This window comes from Carassius gibelio, chromosome A3 (assembly GCF_023724105.1).
Source record: "Carassius gibelio isolate Cgi1373 ecotype wild population from Czech Republic chromosome A3, carGib1.2-hapl.c, whole genome shotgun sequence".
Classification (NCBI taxonomy): Eukaryota; Metazoa; Chordata; class Actinopteri; order Cypriniformes; family Cyprinidae; genus Carassius; species Carassius gibelio.
The window spans coordinates 16,704,834-16,726,716 of record NC_068373.1 but is presented as its reverse complement, the minus strand read 5'-3'; the positions used below and the strand labels follow the sequence as shown (position 1 = coordinate 16,726,716).

The following is a 21,883-nucleotide window of genomic DNA, read 5'->3' as shown; positions in this document are numbered from 1 at the left end:
GTCAGGGGCCCTATGGTGGTGAGTACATCAGTGACATAAGTTTGACAAACTAACCTAGATTCTAACCTAATGACCTCTTTTAAGGTCTAATGTGTGCATAGTTTCAGTATGTTAAGTTTTGTTTTTTCACAGGACAGAACGATGGAAGCAAGCTTAGTGGCATTTATGGGAATGGGTACAAAGGTAGATGACATATTAGAAGATCTGTATTCTTAACTAAGTATATTGTTTCTTTTACCTTTCTCATCCATCTCTTTTCATCTTCTCTTTCCGTCTAGGTTGATTTCCAAGGCCATGCTGTTAACATCGTCAGTGTGGTGGCGGTGTTGTTGTTGTTTTTATTTTTTGCCCAATTTTGCCTAGTATTCCTCACTGTTGTGCAGCTTTGTGCCTTGTTTTTGTTTGCCATATTGTTTTAGTTTTAGGTTTATGCTCATTTGTGTGGGCATGTGTGTATACGAGTGGTTTTGATGTTCATTGTCCTTGATTTTCGCCCAGTCTGTTCATTTGTCTTGTCCGGTGGAGTGTTTAATGTCCCTTGTGCGTCTCTGTATCAAACTAAAACATGCTAAGCACTTCATTGGCGGTTATTTTAATTCTTATGAAACACTGAATATTTCCCCATCTAATCTGACTCCTTAGTGTTTTTGACAACTATACGATCAATGAGGATTTTAAAAAACTGCCCAGTCCTGCTTAAGGATCCAATTATGGTAATTATGGGGTTTGATCCTACGCTATTAGCATCAGAACAAGCTAACATATGGTTTTGATCTCTATTGTGAGGTCCTGTCTTATCAAATTAAACATTGCATTGTGTCTTAAAGCGAACGCTAACAAAATGACAGAGTATAATATCAGTCATAATCTTGTGAGCCCTGATGTTGGGTTAACATACTGCTCTGAATTCTCATCCGTCTACAGGAAAACCACACAAAAAGCATCCGGTTTGACTGGTGAGACACCATTAAAGAGGAAACGAATCAGAGCCATTGTTAAAGGGATAGTTAACCCAAAAATTACATTCTGTCATCATTTACTCACTCTTGTGTAATCCCAAACCTGAAAAATATTTATTTCTCAAAATGTTTCATTGGGGTTTTTTTGAGGACTAAACGATAAAAGTCAGTGGTGTCCAGTGTTGTTTTGGACCCCATTTACTTTCATTTTAGGGACAAAAACAGTTCAAAATATCATTCAAAATATCTTATTTTGTGTTGCACAGAAGAAAGTAAGTCATACAGGACTGTAACAACATGAAGGCGAGTAAATGGCGATATAAAAAAAAACTCCAAGCAGACAATTTGTTGCCTTTTGAACTTTTAATAACGCAAAGCAATGCATTATTAGTTATAGATTGTTTTTACACACAATAAAATGAAGTGCCATAGTGACTCATAAAATTACTTGTGAAGACTATGAAATGATGCTACTTAAAATAATATTAATTTCAATTAAATGATGTGTAGAATGAAAGAGCATAACGCAGTAGTTACAATGTATACGATGTTTCGAAAAATTGCAACTGCAATAAAGATATATGCAAGCATAATATGTATTACACATCGTTTCCGAATTTGAGAAATATTAAAGAGTTATATTAAATATGTTTTTCTAATAGTGATAAATAAAAGCGAGAATAAAGGTATATTGCGAATAGCCGCATAATAAGATCTGAAGCCAAAACTTGCTACAGAATAGTTTTAGCATTGTAATTTGTCTTTTGATATACGTAAAGTTTATCCAGAAGTACTCCCTTGCTCATCAGTATTTCTGCTGGCACAGGTCGTGCATTTCGAGATACGTATGTCTTCTCCAGGTGAAAGTTCATGGGTGAACCGACATAGTTTGCGCAATAGGGACCAGACAAACTTGGGGCACACGTCACTTCTGTTTTGTAGAACAGCAGACCGTGATTTAAAGTGCAGAAATTGTCATTCTGACCTGCTTTTATGGGTACTTCACAGGTTCCCAGCAAATCGTCGTTCCATTTACTATCTTCATCCCACACCTCGAATTTGATCTTGTCATTCTCTGCCAGGACAACATCACCCAAATCAAAGGTTCTCCCCCAGTGGGGTGAGTTGTTATTTAGGATCATATCAGTGCGGCCAACCTGAATGTTACTTTTGTCGAACACTTTAACGTACCCATCGGTCCCTGTGGTCGTGTCACCCCACAGGTCTTGAGCCCTCACGATCGTGACCGTTACCCGAGAAAGTCCACGCTTAGACGGGCAGCAGTCTGATGTGATCCCAGGATTGTTGTGACAAGTGCAGACGCATGGGTCATTTGGGTTGGTTTTGACGCCGTCTTTGCAGGAGTCGGTGCAGTTCTTCAAGAGGGAATTTTCCAGGATGTAGTCACGGATGGCTTGGCGCAAGTGTTTGCGTACTGGATCTTTTTCGGAGATCAGCTCATGCAGGGACTCCAGAGAGTAAGAAAGCATGTCTGGGTTTTGTGGTAGAGACTCGAGCCATTCTTTGTAAGCTGATGGGTCTTTTCCTCCCGAGAATAAGAGCTCAGGTTCTGTAGTGTGACCTCCGGTCACCTCGGTCAGCCTTTGAATGAAAAAAAAAACAACAACAAAAACATACAAACTTGAATTCCAGTGCTTCCAGAACAAAAAGAGGAATACCTTATGCATTTAAGCCCATTATGATTGTATTTCTTGAGTCACTTAATCAACACATGAAACTATACATATAATTCCTTAACACAACAAAGTAGGAACAACATTAGATATGAACATTTGGCTTGCACTTATCCACCTTAAGAGCTTAAGCAGAATTCCTAATGCCTCCTTAAATGCCACCTGAAGCTTTTTTTTAGCATTACTATGACTACACCACAAATGTGCCGTATAAAAATAAGTACAGTAAGCTTTAAAATGTGCAATTTTAACATCATCTGTCCACATGTGAAATTTACGAGCCAACATATTTGCCGTTCCATATAACACAGCACTGGCGCTGTACATCGTCATCATAATTTAAATCATCTCTAATAATGTGACCCGGGTATTTTATTTTATTTACCACATTTAATGCTTGGTCGTGTAAAGAAAAGGGGAAATTTCGCTTGCGATCCTCTTTAGTTTTAACATTCATAACCACCCTCTTTTAAATATTATATTTGATATCATGTTGCACACCATAGTTTGAACCTACATGAAGCAACTGTTGTAACTCAGCATTAAAAGGGGACAGAATAACTGAGTCATCTGTATACCTCAAAAGGTTGATAAGACTATCACCTATTACACATCCAGTTTTACATTCATTTAACTCCACAGAAAGATCATCCATGTACAAATTAAAAAGAAGCTGTGACAATGTTCCACCGTGCCAGACCCCATTTGTCATATAAAAGGGTGTTGATGCATTCCTGCTCCTTCTGACTTGTATGGATTGATGTATATACCAGTATATACATGTCAAATCCTAATCAAATATGGGAAACCCCTCTGTTTGTTACTTTATAAACAGTTTAGAGTGATTAATTCAATCAAAAGCCTTAGAGGCATCTAAAAAGCACTGTGAATTGTGCTCATAATACTAACCAACAGTGCCATGTTTCCTTTTACAACTAAACTGATTATATGTAGTTATCAAATATTATTTGAGCCTATCCATAAGGATACACTCAAATACATTTGAAATTATATACTTGCTAAGGCAATTGGTCTATAATTTTCTATGCTAGATATTTTACCAGTTTTATCTTTATGAACTAGTACTAATAAAATTGTAGATTCAGGTAAAACGGTATGTATCCTGTGAAAAACAAAACAAAGTCGTTACTAACTTCAGCAGGCCTAACTATCTCACCATCATCATTCGAAATATGACTTGCATCCTATTCTTGCCTCTCAACACATTTAAATATATCCTCGTAATATTTTCTCCTCTATTTAACAATCTTCTTAGCCCCAGCAACCTCTTCAATACTAGCTGGCAATGGCACTTTAATATTATTAATAACCTTAACTTTCCAAAATTCATACACAATATTTGGCTGACATTTCTTTGCCATTGAGTTTGCGCTCATGGTTGCCCTCATTTCTTCTCATGAACTGTACAGGATATTTAAATTTATCATTTGTTTCTTTTTCTCATATTCTGGGCCACAAATTAAAATTCTTTTTTGAAGTCAATTTCATAGTCAGTATTTTTGTCCTGTTTTCCGGTACAAATAACTAAACATTGTAACATGAAGATATATTTACTTTTAGAACAAAAATTGTTTCTTAAAACAAGAAAAAATATAAATGCGGTAAGAAAAATTACTTTTTGTTTATGTTTATTTGTCTTACCCCATTGATATTTTTTCTTGTTTTAATAAAACATTTTTTTTTTAAGTCTCAGAAATGAGACTTACCTCATTGTGCTTCTTGATTAAAGGTCAGCTAATTTTTATTTATTTTTCATATACATTTTTAGATATTTATACTGGAAAACAAGGCGAAACTACTGAATAAGAAATACACTTTTTGCAATGTGGCTGATAACCAATAAAGGCTGATATTAAGATCCTGTACTGTTTTATCTAAATAAATTGAATTCAAAATATGAAAAAATAAATATAAATTAATAAACACAAATTAAAATCAGTTTTTTTTTAATGCTACAAGTGAATTTAGGCACCACATCATATGAAAAATATAGATTTCCTAAAGAAAACATTTAGCAGTGTTATTTATTCATGTTTTTAAGGATTTACTGACAAGCTGAATAACAATAGACATCATAATTTAAACGCACCTGTCATTGAAGCGGCTGGAGAAGCTGCTTTTGCTCTCTGTTTTGTCCTTGTCTTCATTACAGTGCTTAGTTTCTGATTTCATATCTACTTTGCCAAGAACGCTGGCACTTGCCTCCACATCCAAACATGTCTTCACTTCATCAGTACTTAAGCCCTGAAGAGCGGTCTCACACTGTCTGATACTGGTCACAGAGTGTACACTCCCACCAAGAGTTACCTGGCAAAACAAAAAAAAGTAACAGACACTACTGATTAATGATTTGAATGGCAATGCATTTGGGCCCTTTGTAATCCATAAATGTGAAGAAAATTGCAGAGGATAAAACTAGAATTACCTTAGTGATGTAATGGGTTCCATAGGTGTTAATGAACTTGTAAAAACGGTTTTTGAAATTAAGATTGTATATCTTAGGAAGCTCCTTCACAGAGCGCTTGAACTCAGGATGGAGAACAGGCATGTTGGAGACCCTGTAGCTGGAGGTAGATATGGAAATGTCAGAAGAAACAGGAGAATATTGCATAATATGACTCTTTTCTTTCATTTATCAAGGAAGGTATAAGGCAATGGAAGCTGGTATGTCACACCTGTAAAATGAACAGGAAACACTTTGACTGGCAAAATTGTACTTGTCTTTTTTGGTCTTCTCCATTGAGTACTCGGCAAGCTTCGATTTAGTTCCAGCCAAAATGAATTTCCCCCCTGTATTGTGGTCAGTTTCTATATCCAAATTTGTACCCCAGTTGTTCTCAATGGAAGAAGTGCTGGAGCTGACCAGTTCCTCACTGGATTGGTACAGGGAACTTGATACTTGAATGCTGCACTTCTTGCTGGCTCTCCAGTCTACCACAGATGTAGGAAGCTTTTGATTAGCTCCTTCCATGTAGGGGTTCTTGCAAAGAGAGCATGATTTATCATTTTGCCTCCAGACATCCATGTCAATGACAAAGGCTCCCTTGCGCTGCATCTTGGTCACATCGTATCCTTCTCCGGCCAGGTTGGACCCGGGGGCGAAGTTTGCTTCTGCACATTCATTCGGTTTACCTTTAGTGCATGACTGCACGATGGGCAGAAAGAGATAAATAACAAGCCCGGCCCACATTCCTGCAAAATGGATTCAGCTAAGGTGTATGGATGCTCTTCTTTCCTATTGGAAAAAAAACATGAAAATGATGTGTGTATTTTTTATTTTATTTATATACTAATTTATTTAACTTGATATAAGAGTACAACATTGCACATTCAATGGTGACAAAAAAGGACTAAATTACTAATTACTAAATCTCAGACCTTCCCACTCAAAATTCTACATTATTATGAAGACAATTACCCACATCTATCTACAATAAATAAAATAAAATAAACAACTTCGTCACTTGTAACAAATAAAAATATGTTTTGATATTTAATATCTTTAAATAATAATACTTTTAAAGTTCGGTCTCTAAAACGTCACTACTTTTGAAATATTAACAGGACTGTCATAACAGGATGGAAGTCTTGTGCAGCAAGTTTTTATTTTATTTATTTATTAATAGTGTGTTGCACATAAACATGATGGAAAAGTGTTATTATATTGTATAGTAGTTAAGATTATGGAATTTGTGAGAACGTTTAGTGAATCTTGCCTATGGGGATCATACGGAATAATATTTAAGAAGAACAAATTTCAGTTACTATTTAATTAAATTTATTATTACTATTATTTAAAAGTTCCAAAACCCTCATAGTAATCATAATGTAAAAAAAAAAACATTGCATAATAGTAAATTATCATTGCCAAATAGAATTTGAAATAGTTTAACCGACACTTCTAAAGTAAAAAACAAAAACAAATAAATCCTTAATGCCTTAAACTGCAGTCTATAAAACGTCACTAATTTAGAAATATTAACAGGACTGTCATAACAGGATGCAAGCCTTGTGCTGCAGGTTTTTTAATGAAAGTGTGCTGCACATGAACATGATGGAATATGTTATATATTGTGTGTAGTATAGTTAGGATTATGACAATTTAGTGGATCTTATCTATAGGGGTCATGAGGAATAATATTACAAAATAACACATTTCAATTGCTTATTTTCTTTGCAATACATTAGAGGCATAACAAGCTTAAGCAGCAAGAAATAAGCACTGTGTTCTTTAAAAGGTGATGTAAAATTCTGTTCTTACCTTGAGCTACTCTGTTTTACCCAGCAGGCATTTGTGAGTGATGTGTGAAAGGGGCTATATGTAGGAAATAAACCTTAACTTGTGGGTGGGCTTTACCGTTATGTGCTACCAATAAAAAAAATACACTCATTGAGGGCTGGGTGAGGGTACGCTTTTCAGTTCAGAGAAATTACGTGGTCTTAAATGGCCACTGCAGTGCTGAATATACTCTGTGGTGAAGCACTCTAGACATGTGAAACATTTGAGCATTCATTTAAACGTTGACCTGTGCATTGTTAAAACAGCTGCATGTAGTCATAGACCTTGACCGTAGAACTAAACTAGTCAAATCAAAACTTTACTAAATGTTAATGTGCCTCAGTCTTGCTGTTAGTCACATTGTTCCTCTTGTGGCATTTGACCTCCTACACACTTTTCACAGTTTGGCACCCTAATGACCAAAAATGACATGAATCACTTTGAAGAATAAGTTAACTTGCTCTTTTATAATTCATTTATTAACCACAAAAATCTGCATGCAAGTAATTGCAAAGCATGCGAAGAGTATAGCGAAAACCCACAGAACACATCAAAGATCTGATAATCAGAAAGAAAAAGCTGGGCGTGTTGTGACATGTATAACTTCTCTAGATGGAAGGGGACATACTCTGTGCATGAGGAGCCAGCTAAACTAAGACCACAAGTTATATCTGTCTTGTAGTACAGCAAACCATGGTTAAGTCTACAGAAGTCACTTTTTACTCCAGCTTTTAGTTTGCTGCTGAGATCAAACTTCTGGCTCCAGGTTGGTGAGTTTTGGTTCCAAATCAATGATGTTTTCCCTAGCAAGACCTTATGATTTCTCAGGACCTTTACCTACTCATTGGTCTGTGATGTGTAACTTCCCCATAGACCTGTCACCTTCATCACAGTTACACTAATCTGAGCAAGTCCACGCTGTGCAGGGCAGCGGTTTGATTTTACTCCAGGGTTGATATGACAGCTGCACTTAAAAGGCTCTTTAGGGTTAGTTGCAATACTGGCCTTGCAAGGTATAGAGCAGTTCCTCCAAAGTAGTATGTAGTCACAAATGGCTCAGCGTAATTGCTCATATTTTGGGTTTTTGACTGGCAGCAACATACAGTATTGTTCAAAATAATAGCAGTACAATGTGACTAACCAGAATAATCAAGGTTTTTAGTATATTTTTTATTGCTACGTGGCAAACAAGTTACCAGTAGGTTCAGTAGATTGTCAGAAAACAAACAAGACCCAGCATTCATGGTATGCACGCTCTTAAGGCTGTGCAATTGGGCAATTAGTTGAAAGGGGTGTGTTCAAAAAAATAGCAGTGTCTACCTTTGACTGTACAAACTCAAAACTATTTTGTACAAACATTTTTTTTTCTGGGATTTAGCAATCCTGTGAATCACTAAACTAATATTTAGTTGTATGACCACAGTTTTTTAAAACTGCTTGACATCTGTGTGGCATGGAGTCAACCAACTTGTGGCACCTCTCAGCTGTTATTCCACTCCATGATTCTTTAACAACATTCCACAATTCATTCACATTTCTTGGTTTTGCTTCAGAAACAGCATTTTTGATATCACCCCACAAGTTCTCAATTGGATTAAGGTCTGGAGATTGGGCTGGCCACTCCATAACATTAATTTTGTTGGTTTGGAACCAAGACTTTGCCCGTTTACTAGTGTGTTTTGGGTCATTGTCTTGTTGAAACAACCATTTCAAGGGCATGTCCTCTTCAGCATAGGGCAACATGACCTCTTCAAGTATTTTAACATATGCAAACTGATCCATGATCCCTGGTATGCGATAAATAGGCCCAACACCATAGTAGGAGAAACATGCCCATATCATGATGCTTGCACCTCCATGCTTCACTGTCTTCACTGTGTACTGTGGCTTGAATTCAGAGTTTGGGGGTCGTCTCACAAACTGCCTGTGGCCCTTGGACCCAAAAAGAACAATTTTACTCTCATCAGTCCACAAAATGTTCCTCCATTTCTCTTTAGGCCAGTTGATGTGTTCTTTGGCAAATTGTAACCTCTTCTGCACATGCCTTTTTTTTAACAGAGGGACTTTGCGGGGGATTCTTGAAAATAGATTAGCTTCACACAGACGTCTTCTAACTGTCACAGTACTTACAGGTAACTCCAGACTGTCTTTGATCATCCTGGAGGTGATCATTGGCTGAGCCTTTGCCATTCTGGTTATTCTTCTATCCATTTTGATGGTTGTCTTCCGTTTTCTTCCACGTCTCTCTGGTTTTGCTCTCCATTTTAAGGCATTGGAGATCATTTTAGCTGAACAGCCTATCATTTTTTGCACCTCTTTATAGGTTTTCCCCTCTCTAATCAACTTTTTAATCAAAGTACGCTGTTCTTCTGAACAATGTCTTGAACGACCCATTTTCCTCAGCTTTCAAATGCATGTTCAACAAGTGTTGGCTTCATCCTTAAATAGGGGCTACCTGATTCACACCGGTTTCTTCACAAAATTGATGACCTCAGTGATTGAATGCCACACTGCTATTTTTTTGAACACACCCCTTTCAACTAATTCAACTAATTGCCCAATTGCACAGCCTTAAGAGCGTGCATATCATGAATGCTTGGTCTCATTTGTTTTCTGAGAATCTACTGAACCTACTGGTAACTTGTTTGCCACATAGTAATAAAAAAATATACGAAAAACCTTGATTATTCTGGTTAGTCACATTGTACTGCTATTATTTTGAACAATACTGTATGTAGGGGCTTCAGTGAAAACAAAATTACATCCAGTTTTTTTAGGCACTGAGGAGAGCCATTTCTGATGTGACCAACATTTTCCTTATGCAGTGCAACACATGTCCTTCACATAGAGTTGTTCAGGTTGTTGATTGTGACTTGTGGAATGTTGCTACACTCCTCTTCAATGGCTGTGCGAAGTTGCTGGATGTTTGCAGGAACTGGAACACATTGTTGTATATGTCGATCCAGAGCATCTGAAACATGCTCAATGAGTGACATATCCGGTGAGTATGCTGGCCATGTAAGAATTAGGATGTTTTCAGCTTCCAGGATTTGTTTACAGATCCTTGCAACATAGGGCTGAGCATTATCATGCTGCAACATGAGGTGATGGTCGTGGATGAATGGCACAACAATGGGCCCCAGGATATCGTCACCATCTCAAAATGCCATCAATAAAATGCACCTGCGTTCATTGTTCATAACATATGCTTGCCCATACCATAACCCCACCGCCATCATGGGCCGAGCGATCCACAACATTGACATCAGCAAACCCACATGATGCCATAAACGCTGTCTGCCATCTGCCCTGTACTGTGACGCTTGTAATGGAGGACAGGAGGCAAATGCAAGTAAATGATGTTTATTGAATGGAGGTTGTGATGAATGGATGCTGGAGAGTGACGCAGGGACCTCGACGGCAGCACAGACAGATGAGTGGGTGATTTGAGTGCGTTGGTAGAGGTGATGGTGGTGATAGATCCGTGAATGGTGGTGATAATCCGTGAATGGTAGTGATAATCCAGAAGCGGCCGAACAGGAAACAGAGCAAGAGGAGGAACGCTGAAGGACGAACAGACATGAACCACGAGGACCTCAAACAAGGATCTGACAAACAAAAGATGAAAGACAGGGCATTAGGTAGGCTGTTGGAATGAGCTGCAGCTGCCGCTGATCAGCAGTAACACCCACATGAAACAATTAACATGACGTAACATGAACACAACAGGAGACGGTGCATTCATGAACCGTGACAGTACCACTCCTTCTAAAGACGCCTATTGGCGTCCCCAGAATCTCTTACCTGTCGATTGTAATCATCGATAAGGGAGTGATCCAGGATGTCCCTAGCAGGCACCCAACTTCTCTCCTCCGGACCGTAACCCTCCCAGTCCACCAAGTACTGACACATGAAAGGCGGGATGAATTCTCCTGTACGCAGGAGGGAGTTTAAGGTGGACTGCCACCGGGCTAATGATCTTGGTGACAGTAAACGGGCCAATAAATTTGGGAGCCAATTTATTAGATACGGAGCGGAGAGGAATATTCTTAGTAGAAAGCCACACTTTTTGACCCAGGATGTATACGAGAGGCCTAGACCGGTGGCGATCGGCTTTGGCCTTAGTGCGTGCCCCCACTTGGAGTAGAGTCTCGCGGGCTCTAGTTCAAGTGCGGTGACACCTCTGGACGAAGGCGTGAACGGAGGGGACTGCGACTTCAGATTCCAGACAATTGTTGGCTCCAGGAGGAAGGATTCTTGGAGACCAAACATCGCAACACCCTTTCCAAATCTTGGTTGGCTCTCTCGGTTTGACCATTGCTCTGGGGATGAAACCCTGAGGACAGACTTACAGTCGCTCCCAGTAATCTACAGAATTCTCACCAAAATTTGGACACAAATTTGGGAGGGCGGGAGGGCGGTTATAAAATCTAGAGCGATTTGGGACCAGGGTCTCGAAGGGACCGGCAGCAGTTGAAGTAACCCATCAGGGGGCCGGTTGGAAGTCTTACCAGTGGCACAAATCGAGCAAGCCAAAACAAAACTGTGAATGTCGCGAGCCATAAGGGGCCACCAGAATCGTTGCTTGACCAAAAATTTAGTACGGTTAACCCCTGGATGGCAAGCCACATTAGAGCAATGTCCCCACTGGATAACGTTGGACCGTAATCCCTCTGGCACAAATAAGCGATTCGGTGGGCACCCGGGCGGAGGCGTTACCCCTTCTAAGGCCGTCTTGACCTTCGATTCGATCTCCCATGTGAGTGTGGAGACCACTAATGTCTCAGAAAAAATACACTCGGGAGTGGACAGGCGTTCGGAACTGTCAAAAATACATGACAAAGAGTCGGGTTTAATATTTTTGGAACCCGGGCGGTACGAGATAGTAAAATCAAAACGTCCGAAAAAAAAGTGCCCACCAAGCCTGCCTGGAGTTCAACCTTTTGGCAGTGCTAATGTATTCTAAATTCTTGTGGTCTGTCCATACAATAAAAGGAACCCCCGATCCTTCTAACCAGTGGTGCCATTCCTCTAATGCCATCTTAACTGGCAACAATTCTCGGTTACCAATATCATAATTTTGTTCGGCAGGAGATAAACGATAAGAAAAATATGCGCATGGGTGGACCTTGTCATCTGAGGGAGAATGTTGAGATAACACCGCTTCTACCCCCACCTCCGACGCATCTACCTCCACCACAAACTGATGTGCTGGGTCAGGGGTAATCAAGATAGGGGCTGAAACAAAGCAGCTCTTCAGTTTGGCAAACACAGCCTCAGCTGTGTCTGACCACCTGAACGCAGTTTTGACGGAGATCAAGACGGTCAGAGGTGCGGCTAGTTCGCTGAAGTTGCGAATAAAACGGCGGTAGAAGTTGGCGAACCCCAGAAACCTCTGTAGGGCCTTACGGGAATCTGGACTTGGCCACTCTACCACAGCCTTAACCTTCTTGGGATCCATGCGTATTCCCTCAGTCGACATGATATACCCCAGAAATGGAATCGACTCTGCATGAAACTCGCATTTTGTCCGACTTGATAAAAAGCCCATTCTCTAGCAACCTCTGATGCACTCGTCGGACGTGCTGCACATGTTCCTGGAGAGAAGAAGAAAAAATCAATATGTCGTTCAGGTAGACATATATGAACTGATGAATCATATCTCGCAGCACGTTGTTGACGAGTGCCTGGAAGACCGCTGGGGAGTTGGAAAGCCCGAAGGGCATGACCAAATATTCAAAGTCCTCTGGGGGTATTAAAGGTGGTCTTCCATTCATCCCCCTCCCTGAATCGGACCAAATGATAAGCATTTATCATTTTAAGTCCAGTTTTGTGAAAATCGACGCTCCCTGCAATCTCTCGAAGGCTGAAGACATCAACGGCAAAGGATAAGTATTCTTTACCATGATGCTGTTCAGTCCCCGGTAATCAATACAAGGTCACAATGATCCATCCTTCTTCCCTACAAAAAGGAACCCGCCCCCGCTGGAGAAGAGGAAGGGCAGATGAACTTCGAAGCTAGAGAATCAGAAATATATTTCTCCATAGCCACCCTTTGCGGAACAGAAAGTGAATATAATTTGCCTTTAGGCGGAGACTTACCTGACAGTAATTCTATGGCACAGCCGTAGGGACGATGCGGAGGAAGAGAAGCAGCACAAGATTTACTGAACACTTCCTTCAGGTGGAGGTACTCCGCGGGCACATTAGACAAATCCACCGCCTCCTCTTGTAACACAGACATAGACACAGAAGGACAGGCAGACACTAAACAAGACTCATGACATCTTTTACACCAGGTTAGAATGGAGTTAGAGGACCAGTCTATTTTGGGGTTGTGGAGGAGGAGCCAGGGGTGACAGAGGACTATGGGTGCCAGAGGAGAGTCAGAGTGATTGCCTGATGTGATGAGGGTGATGTCTTCAGTGATGTGAGATATGACCGGGAGTTTCTGTCCATTGAGGGCGTGAACCGTGATGTGGTGCGGAAGGGCTTTGAGGGGAATGTGTAGTGTGCTGTCCATGAAATTACCTTCTGCCCCTGAGTCCAGTAGTGCTTGACAGTCGTGGGTCTGTGCTGACCATCTTAGTCTTACCGGAAGGAGCGTAGATGATGATGAGGTCTTCTCGGCGGAGATCCCACCCGATAGTAGCCTCATACGTACTACCGGGCTTGGCCCTTTTACCAGACAGGTGTAAGCGGGATTTCCGGTTCCCCCGCAGTAGAGGCACAGGCCAAGGGATCTCCGCCTCTCCTTCTCCTCCCGGGAAAGCCGAGCTCGCCCTACCTGCATGGGCTTGTGATCGTAGAAGGGGCTGGCCGCATCTCCGCTGCTGAACCGCACGTCAGTCGGTGTCCTGGATGTGGTACTGGGTAAGCTCCGCCTCTCCAGCCGCGTCAGACGTGCGTCAACCCGCAAAGCCAGTTCTATGAGCCCATTCAGAGAAGTAGGGAGAGCCAGGGCGTAGATCTCCTTCTGGACGCGGTCAGCCAGCCCATGCAGGAACATGTCCCACTGCACCTCCTTGTTACAATGGCACTCCACCGCCAGGGTTCGGAACTCGATGGAATAGTCTGAGACGGATCTCTCATGCTTACGTACCTCAGCCTCTCTCCCGGCGACGGTCCGATCAAAGACCCGTCTCATCTCGGCGGAGAGTGACTGAAACGAGGCGCAGCATGGGTCCTGGTTCTCCCACACCGCTGTTCCCCATAATGCCGCCCTCCCAGAGAGCAGCACACGAAGGCCACCTTGGCCCTCTCATTGGCGAAGGTTCTGGGTTGGAGGGAAAAGTGCATGTCACAGTGGGTTAAGAAAGCTCTACAAAAGTTGGGCTCACCCGAGTAAAACTCCGGAATCGGGAGACGTGGTTCCGGCTGGGAGGGGGTCTCTGATGGTGCTGGAGGAACAGGCAGTGTGAGTGGCGCAGTGGGAGCTCGTAGTAGCTGGAACTGTTGGGTGAGCTCGGACACCTGCGTCACCAAAGCCTGAACCGCGCGAACAGTGTCATTAAGATTCTTGGAGGTTGTGATGAATGGATGCAGGAGAGCAGGGACCTCGATGGCAGCACAGACAGATGAGTGGGTGATTTGAGTGCGTTGGTAGAGGTGATGGTGGTGATAGATCCATGAATGGTGGTGATAGATCCATGAATGGTGGTGATAATCAAGAAGTGGCCGAACAGGAAACCGAGCAAGAGCAGGAACGCTGAAGGACGAACAGACATGAACCACAAGGACCTCAAACAATGATCTGACAAACAAGAGACGAAAGACAGGGCATTAAGTAGGCTGTTGGAATGAGCTGCAGAAACAATTAACATGAAACATGAAACAATTAACATGACATAACATGAACACAGCAGGAGATGGTGCATTCATGAACCGTGACATGTACAGTGAGAACACCTCTCCAAAGTGCCAGACGGCATCGAATATAAGCATTTGCCCACTCAAGTCAGTTACAACTGACTGCAGTCAGGACGAGACCCCGATGAGGACGATGAGCAAGCAGATGAGCTTCCCTGAGACGATTTCTGACAGTTTGTGCAGAAATTCTTTGTCAAACCGATTGTTACCGCAGCTGGTGTGGTTAAATGTGGTCTGTGGTTGGATGTATTGCCAAATTCTCTGAAACGCCTTTGGAGACGGCTTATAGTAGAGAAATGAACATTCAGTTAATGGGAAACAGCTCTGGTGGACATTCCTGCAGTCAGCTTGCCAATTTCGCACTACCTCAAATCTTGCGACATCTGTGGCATTATGCTGTGTGATAAAACTGCACATTTTAGAGTGGCCTTTTATTATGGCCAGCCCAAGGCTACGTTCACACTGCAGGCTGAAACGACCCAATTCCGATTTTTTTCATGACAGTCTGAACGACACAGATCCGATCTTTTCAAATGTGACCCAGGCCACTTGGGTATGTGGTCCTGAATCCGATACGTATCCGATCTTTTGAAATGTGACCTCCGTCTGAACGGCCAGGCCACATGTATCCGACCCGTACGTCATTGATACGCTACAAATGTCATAATTCTGCGTTGAAGTAGGCGGGAACGAGAAGAGCCACTCACATCAGTATCCCACCACTCCTGGCTGCGACTCCGCACTCACACGTTTCTCTGTACCGACGTTGCTAACAATGCTCCACAAAACGCCATGGCCAAAAACCTTGCTCTCCTCCTTCTTTTTAATTTTCTTCTTAAAACGAGAAGATTGTAATTGTGCTGGCTCCATTGGGAAAATAACTTTAATATTGCAAAAAGAGCTCCGCTGTTGACTACACTGTTGTTGACATCCATGTTTAACGTTAGCTACTTCCGCAAACAACGAGTGACGTCGTTCACCGTTGAGTACTCTTCTGCGCATGCGGGTCACTTCTGGGTCATTTCACGTTCACACAAGAGATCACAAAAGGTCGCATTTAATTGGAAATGTGAACGGCCTTGCAAAAAAATATTTTTTTTTCAAAAAATCGGAATTGAGCATTAAGCCCTGTAGTGTGAACGTAGCCCAAGGCACACCTGTACAATAATCATGCTGTCTGTTCAGCATCTTGATATACCACACCTGTGAGGTGGATGGATTATTTCGGCAAAGGAGAAGTGCTCACTAACACAGATTTAGACAGATTTGTGAACAATATTTAAGAGAAATAGGCCTTTTGTGTACATTGAAAAATTCTTTGAACTTTGAGTTCAGCTCATGAAAAAGTGTTGTGTTCATAATTTTGTTCAGTGTATATTAAATTATATTAATCAAAGAACAATAGAACATACAGGTGACCCGTGCTGGCAAAATTAGTTGGCATGCGCACGGACTAATTCTGATATGCAGAATATCAGAAAAATATGCAGTGTTACTAGGTGATTTTGCTTTGGAACCTTCCGAATACTTTACATTTTTCTCTAAATTGACTTTGCTGTCTCTATCAAATTGAAACAGGTGCAGCTCATTCATTTTGTTTTTCATATTCCAACAAATCATACATCATTTTGAAGAAAGAAAATATATATTTTTTAAATATTATGAAAATATATATATATATATATATATCTATATATATATATATATATATATATATATCTATATATATATAGATATATATATATATATAGTGACGAGCACTCCCAGAGGAATCAGCGTCGCCCTGGAAACCAAAGCAAAACACCTGCATGTCCTCGTCACCGGCTGATCGGTCACAGCTGCTCCCCATCAGCCAGCACATTTAAAAGGAGCAGATGTTACACTCAGAAGAGGTTCTTGAACCGAATGCAATGCTGGTCTAATCCCTCTCTCTCCACTTTGCAGAAAGCAGCGAGTGACCGACAGCCCAGCCACTTTGGAGCACATTTGGGCACCCACTTTCACCTTAACTGGCACAGAAGAGCACACGGGAAGCACCGGCCACCAGATAGCGGAGCAGCACCTTTCACCAGGCATCACTGTGACAATAAATCCACTCTCCGGGGCTTTTGATTTCACGTACCTCTTGTCGAGTTATTCTTCACCCCGTGACAATATATATATATATATATATATATATATATAATTTTATTTTTTATTCTATTTGCCCATTGTGACTCATTTTGTCAGCACAGGTCATATACAGTTTTGTTCAAAATAATAGCAGTACAATGTGACTAACCAGAATAATCAAGGTTTTTCGTATATTTTTTTATTGCTACGTGGCAAACAAGTTACCAGTAGGTTCAGTAGATTTTCAGAAAACAAATGAGACCCAGCATTCATGATATGCACGCTCTTAAGGCTGTGCAATTGGGCAATTAGTTGAATTAGTTGAAAGGGGTGTGTTCAAAAAAATAGCAGTGTGGCATTCAATCACTGAGGTCATCAATTTTGTGAAGAAACAGGTGTGAATCAGGTGGCCCCTATTTAAGGATGAAGCCAACACTTGTTGAACATGCATTTGAAAGCTGAGGAAAATGGGTCGTTCAAGACATTGTTCAGAAGAACAGCGTACTTTGATTAAAAAGTTGATTAGAGAGGGAAAAACCTATAAAGAGGTGCAAAAAATGATAGGCTGTTCAGCTAAAATGATCTCCAATGCCTTAAAATGGAGAGCAAAACCAGAGAGACGTGGAAGAAAACGGAAGACAACCATCAAAATGGATAGAAGAATAACCAGAATGGCAAAGGCTCAGCCAATGATCACCTCCAGGATGATCAAAGACAGTCTGGAGTTACCTGTAAGTACTGTGACAGTTAGAAGACGTCTGTGTGAAGCTAATCTATTTTCAAGAATCCCCCGCAAAGTCCCTCTGTTAAAAAAAAGGCATGTGCAGAAGAGGTTACAATTTGCCAAAGAACACATCAACTGGCCTAAAGAGAAATGGAGGAACATTTTGTGGACTGATGAGAGTAAAATTGTTCTTTTTGGGTCCAAGGGCCACAGGCAGTTTGTGAGACGACCCCCAAACTCTGAATTCAAGCCACAGTACACAGTGAAGACAGTGAAGCATGGAGGTGCAAGCATCATGATATGGGCATGTTTCTCCTACTATGGTGTTGGGCCTATTTATCGCATACCAGGGATCATGGATCAGTTTGCATATGTTAAAATACTTGAAGAGGTCATGTTGCCCTATGCTGAAGAGGACATGCCCTTGAAATGGTTGTTTCAACAAGACAATGACCCAAAACACACTAGTAAACGGGCAAAGTCTTGGTTCCAAACCAACAAAATTAATGTTATGGAGTGGCCAGCCCAATCTCCAGACCTTAATCCAATTGAGAACTTGTGGGGTGATATCAAAAAGGCTGTTTCTGAAGCAAAACCAAGAAATGTGAATGAATTGTGGAATGTTGTTAAAGAATCATGGAGTGGAATAACAGCTGAGAGGTGCCACAAGTTGGTTGACTCCATGCCACACAGATGTCAAGCAGTTTTAAAAAACTGTGGTCATACAACTAAATATTAGTTTAGTGATTCACAGGATTGCTAAATCCCAGAAAAAAAAAATGTTTGTACAAAATAGTTTTGAGTTTGTACAGTCAAAGGTAGACACTGCTATTTTTTTGAACACACCCCTTTCAACTAATTGCCCAATTGCACAGCCTTAAGAGCGTGCATATCATGAATGCTGGGTCTCATTTGTTTTCTGAGAATCTACTGAACCTACTGGTAACTTGTTTGCCACGTAGCAATAAAAAATATACTAAAAACCTTGATTATTCTGGTTAGTCACATTGTACTGCTATTATTTTGAACAATACTGTATATACAGATATACACGACATACAGTGTATATATATATATATATATATATATATATATATATATATATATATATATATATATATATATAACTATACCTAATATTTCTGTCAGACTATAATGTTTAGTCAATTTTTAACTAATCATTTAACTGATAATTCAAAGTCTGTTTTAAATCACATTCAGCCAAGTTAAAGCACAAACCTGTGCGTGCTCAGTTTTTTGTCTTTGCTCTGTTTACAGTGATGGTATGCTGTGTCTATGCTGATCCTCCCCATTACACTTGCATATGCCTCAACGTCCAGACATGATTTGATCTCATCCATCCTGAGGTCCTGTCGAGTAGCCATGCATTGTTTGGCACTGGTCACAGATTGCACAGCTCCACCGAGTTTCACCTGTAGAACAGATTACAAACAACAGAGACATATGTGACAGACTGAGACAAATAGCACACACTGATTTTTATATATTTTGGACAATGTAATGTGTGACAAACTTTTTAACAAGTCACAAGTAGCTTTCTTTTGTTTGGTTGTCATTTGTCTCTGGAAGCTTTTTTTGAATTCATAGCTTAGTTCCTGATGAAGAGGAGAGTGGCTTCTAATGCTGTAGCTGAAGACAGTAGTGTATTGTGCTGCACATACAGTCAATACATACATAAATACAGCACATAAACCATGACATATCACACCAACTGACTAATATATAGGTCCTTCTCAAAAAATTAGCATATTGTGATAAAGTTCATTATTTTCCATAATTTAATGATAAAAATTAAACTTTCATATATTGTAGATTCATTGCACACCAACTGAAATATTTCAGGTCTTTTATTGTTTTAATACTGATGATTTTGGCATACAGCTCATGAAAACCCAAAATTCCTATCTCAAAAAATTTGCATATCATGAAAAGGTTCTTTAAACGAGCTATTAACCTAATCATCTGAATCAACTAATTAACTCTAAACACCTGCAAAAGATTCCTGAGGCTTTTAAAAACTCCCAGCCTGGTTCATTACTCAAAACCGCAATCATGGGTCATTGACACCCTCAAGCAAGAGGGTAAGACACAGAAAGAAATTTCTGAACGAATAGGCTGAGTGCTGTATCAAGGCACCTCAGTGGGAAGTCTGTGGGAAGGAAAAAGTGTGGCAAAAAAGCTGCACAACGAGAAGAGGTGACCGGACCCTGAGGAAGATTGTGAAGCAGTGGACTGAGTCTGGAGTAGAAACATCCAGAGCCACTGGGGAGGAGGAAATGCCAAAATGCCTGAAGTCCAGTGTCAAGTACCCACAGTCAGTGATGGTCTGGGGTGCCATGTCAGCTGCTGGTGTTGGTCCACTGTGTTTTATCAAGGGCAGGGTCAATGCAGCTAGCTTTCAGGAGATTTTGGAGCACTTCATGCTTCCATCTGCTGAAAAGCTTTATGGAGATGAAGATTTCGTTTTTCAGCACGACCTGGCACCTGCTCACAGTGCCAAAACCACTGGTAAATGGTTTACTGACCATAGTATTACTGTGCTCAATTGGCCTGCCAACTCTCCTGACCTGAACCCCATAGAGAATCTGTGGGATATTGTGAAGAGAAAGTTGAGAGACGCAAGACTCAACACTCTGGATGAGCTTAAGGCCGCTATCGAAGCATCCTGGGCCTCCATGCCACGCCGCATTGAAGCAGTCATTTCTGCAGAAGGATTCCCGACCAAGTATTGAGTGCATAACTGAACATAATTATTTGAAGGTTGACTTTTTTTTGTATTAAAAACACTTTTCTTTTATTGGTCGGATGAAATATGCTATTTTTTTGAGATAGGAATTTTGGGTTTTCATGAGCTGTATCCCAAAATCATCAGTATTAAAACAATAAAAGACCTGAAATATTTCAGTTGGTGTGCAATGAATCTAAAATAAATGAAAGTTTAATTTTTAGCATTACATTATGGAAAATAATGAACTTTATCACAATATGCTAATTTTTTGAGAAGGACCTGTATTATAAGTCTTACCTGTAGTGTTTACAGGATGTAGACTGTTTAATGAAGCTGAACTTGTCCTTTTTGGTCTTTGCCATCGAATACTCAGTGAGTTTGGAGTTAGTTCCAGCCAACATCAGTTACATCCTGCTTAGAATGTTGCCAATTTCCAGGCCGACTTTCCAGTTCTTCTCTACGGTGGAACTGACCACCAGACTCGCTGGACTCATAAACGGAGCGGGATTATGACCTTTTGCAGTTTTGGGTGGCCCTCCAGTAAATGACAGACACCAGGAGCTTCTGCTTTTTGTCCTGCATGAATGGGTTTTTGCACAGGTTACACGTGTTGTTCTTGAGCTGCCACTTGCATGTCGATGACAAAAGTGCCAAGGCGTTGCATCTTAGTTATGTCGAAACCCTCTCCAGCCAAGTCAGATCCTGGCACGAAATTAGCATCATGATAGTCTGCTTCTTTACCCAAAAAGCATGCTGGGCTGGTTGGAGGAGAAAGGTACAAAAGAAGCCCAGACCACAGGATAAGTAAAGGAATAATTTGGATGTTACCCTGCTGTGATATACCTAAATCAGAAAGTAAACTTGAAAAAAAAAAAAATACAGTGCATACCTTAGTATATAATGTTCTTTGCTGATACTGGTTTTAATCACAAACTTTGTGATTTGATTGGTGTATCCAGACCATCCCTTATGTAGAAATGAACTAAATATAAAATAAGTTTTATGTTTATAATGAATAGGCAGGCTAGATTTTAGCAGTTTAACTTTCACTATGATATTGTTCCTATGCAAAATCGATAGAATAATGTTAACGCTTTTAGTGTTTCAGCATCATAAATTTTTTTTTGATTATTCTTTCAACAAAAAAAAGTTTAAAGATATTAATTTAGATATTATTACCAGTCAATAAACTCAGATTAACAATCGAGTAAATTTAGGTTATTTTTCACTTACCTACAAGGTTTTTTTTAAATTACAGTTAATCTGAGAGCGCTCAGCATGCAGACTGAAAAGTACCTATGCTGTGCTCATTTATGTACCACATGTGTCCAGCCTCTGCAATGGACAGGTACAAGAACATTCACACTTTGGTGGTCACTGACTCATCATGTGTGAAAAAATGTGTAAAAGGGTGGAATGTGTGTGAAAATATGTTGCTTGACATCAAGGGATGTGGTTTAACTTCAGCAAAGCAGA

At 40.6% G+C, this 21,883-nt stretch overlaps 1 protein-coding gene and 1 pseudogene across 2 annotated transcripts; both read right to left on the bottom strand.

Moving 5' to 3' along the window:
• Nucleotides 1-1,310: 1,310 nt before the first annotated feature.
• On the bottom strand, nucleotides 1,311-20,980 carry LOC127949278 (perforin-1-like). 2 transcript variants are annotated; one of them, XM_052546346.1, is made up of 6 exons: nucleotides 20,705-20,980; nucleotides 18,898-19,091; nucleotides 5,350-5,909; nucleotides 5,100-5,238; nucleotides 4,764-4,981; nucleotides 1,311-2,561 (listed from the first exon to the last, which is right to left on the bottom strand). In XM_052546346.1, exons 3-6 carry the CDS (start codon nucleotides 5,862-5,864, stop codon nucleotides 1,691-1,693), a joined length of 1,743 nt encoding a protein of 580 aa, XP_052402306.1. In that variant the 5' UTR covers nucleotides 5,865-5,909; nucleotides 18,898-19,091; nucleotides 20,705-20,980; the 3' UTR covers nucleotides 1,311-1,690. The 2 variants fall into 2 exon arrangements, with proteins under 2 accessions (XP_052402306.1, XP_052402295.1); XM_052546335.1 differs by lacking the exons at nucleotides 18,898-19,091; nucleotides 20,705-20,980 and adding an exon at nucleotides 6,936-8,049 and having other exon boundaries at nucleotides 1,312-2,561.
• The window catches only part of LOC127957098 (perforin-1-like), a 4,502-nt pseudogene continuing 1,706 nt past the window's right edge, over nucleotides 19,088-21,883 (bottom strand).

What these genes read in the sequence shown, in the direction of transcription:
- LOC127949278 (XM_052546346.1), bottom strand. Translation starts at nt 5,864, where the DNA reads ATGTGGGCCGGGCTTGTTATTTATCTCTTTCTGCCCATCGTGCAGTCA. An exon ending in GAACCCATTACATCACTAAG is followed by an intron (nt 4,982 to 5,099) that starts GTAATTCTAGTT and finishes TTGTTTTGCCAG; the next exon opens with GTAACTCTTGGTGGGAGTGT. An exon ending in TCCAGCCGCTTCAATGACAG is followed by an intron (nt 2,562 to 4,763) that starts GTGCGTTTAAAT and finishes TTTCATTCAAAG; the next exon opens with GCTGACCGAGGTGACCGGAG.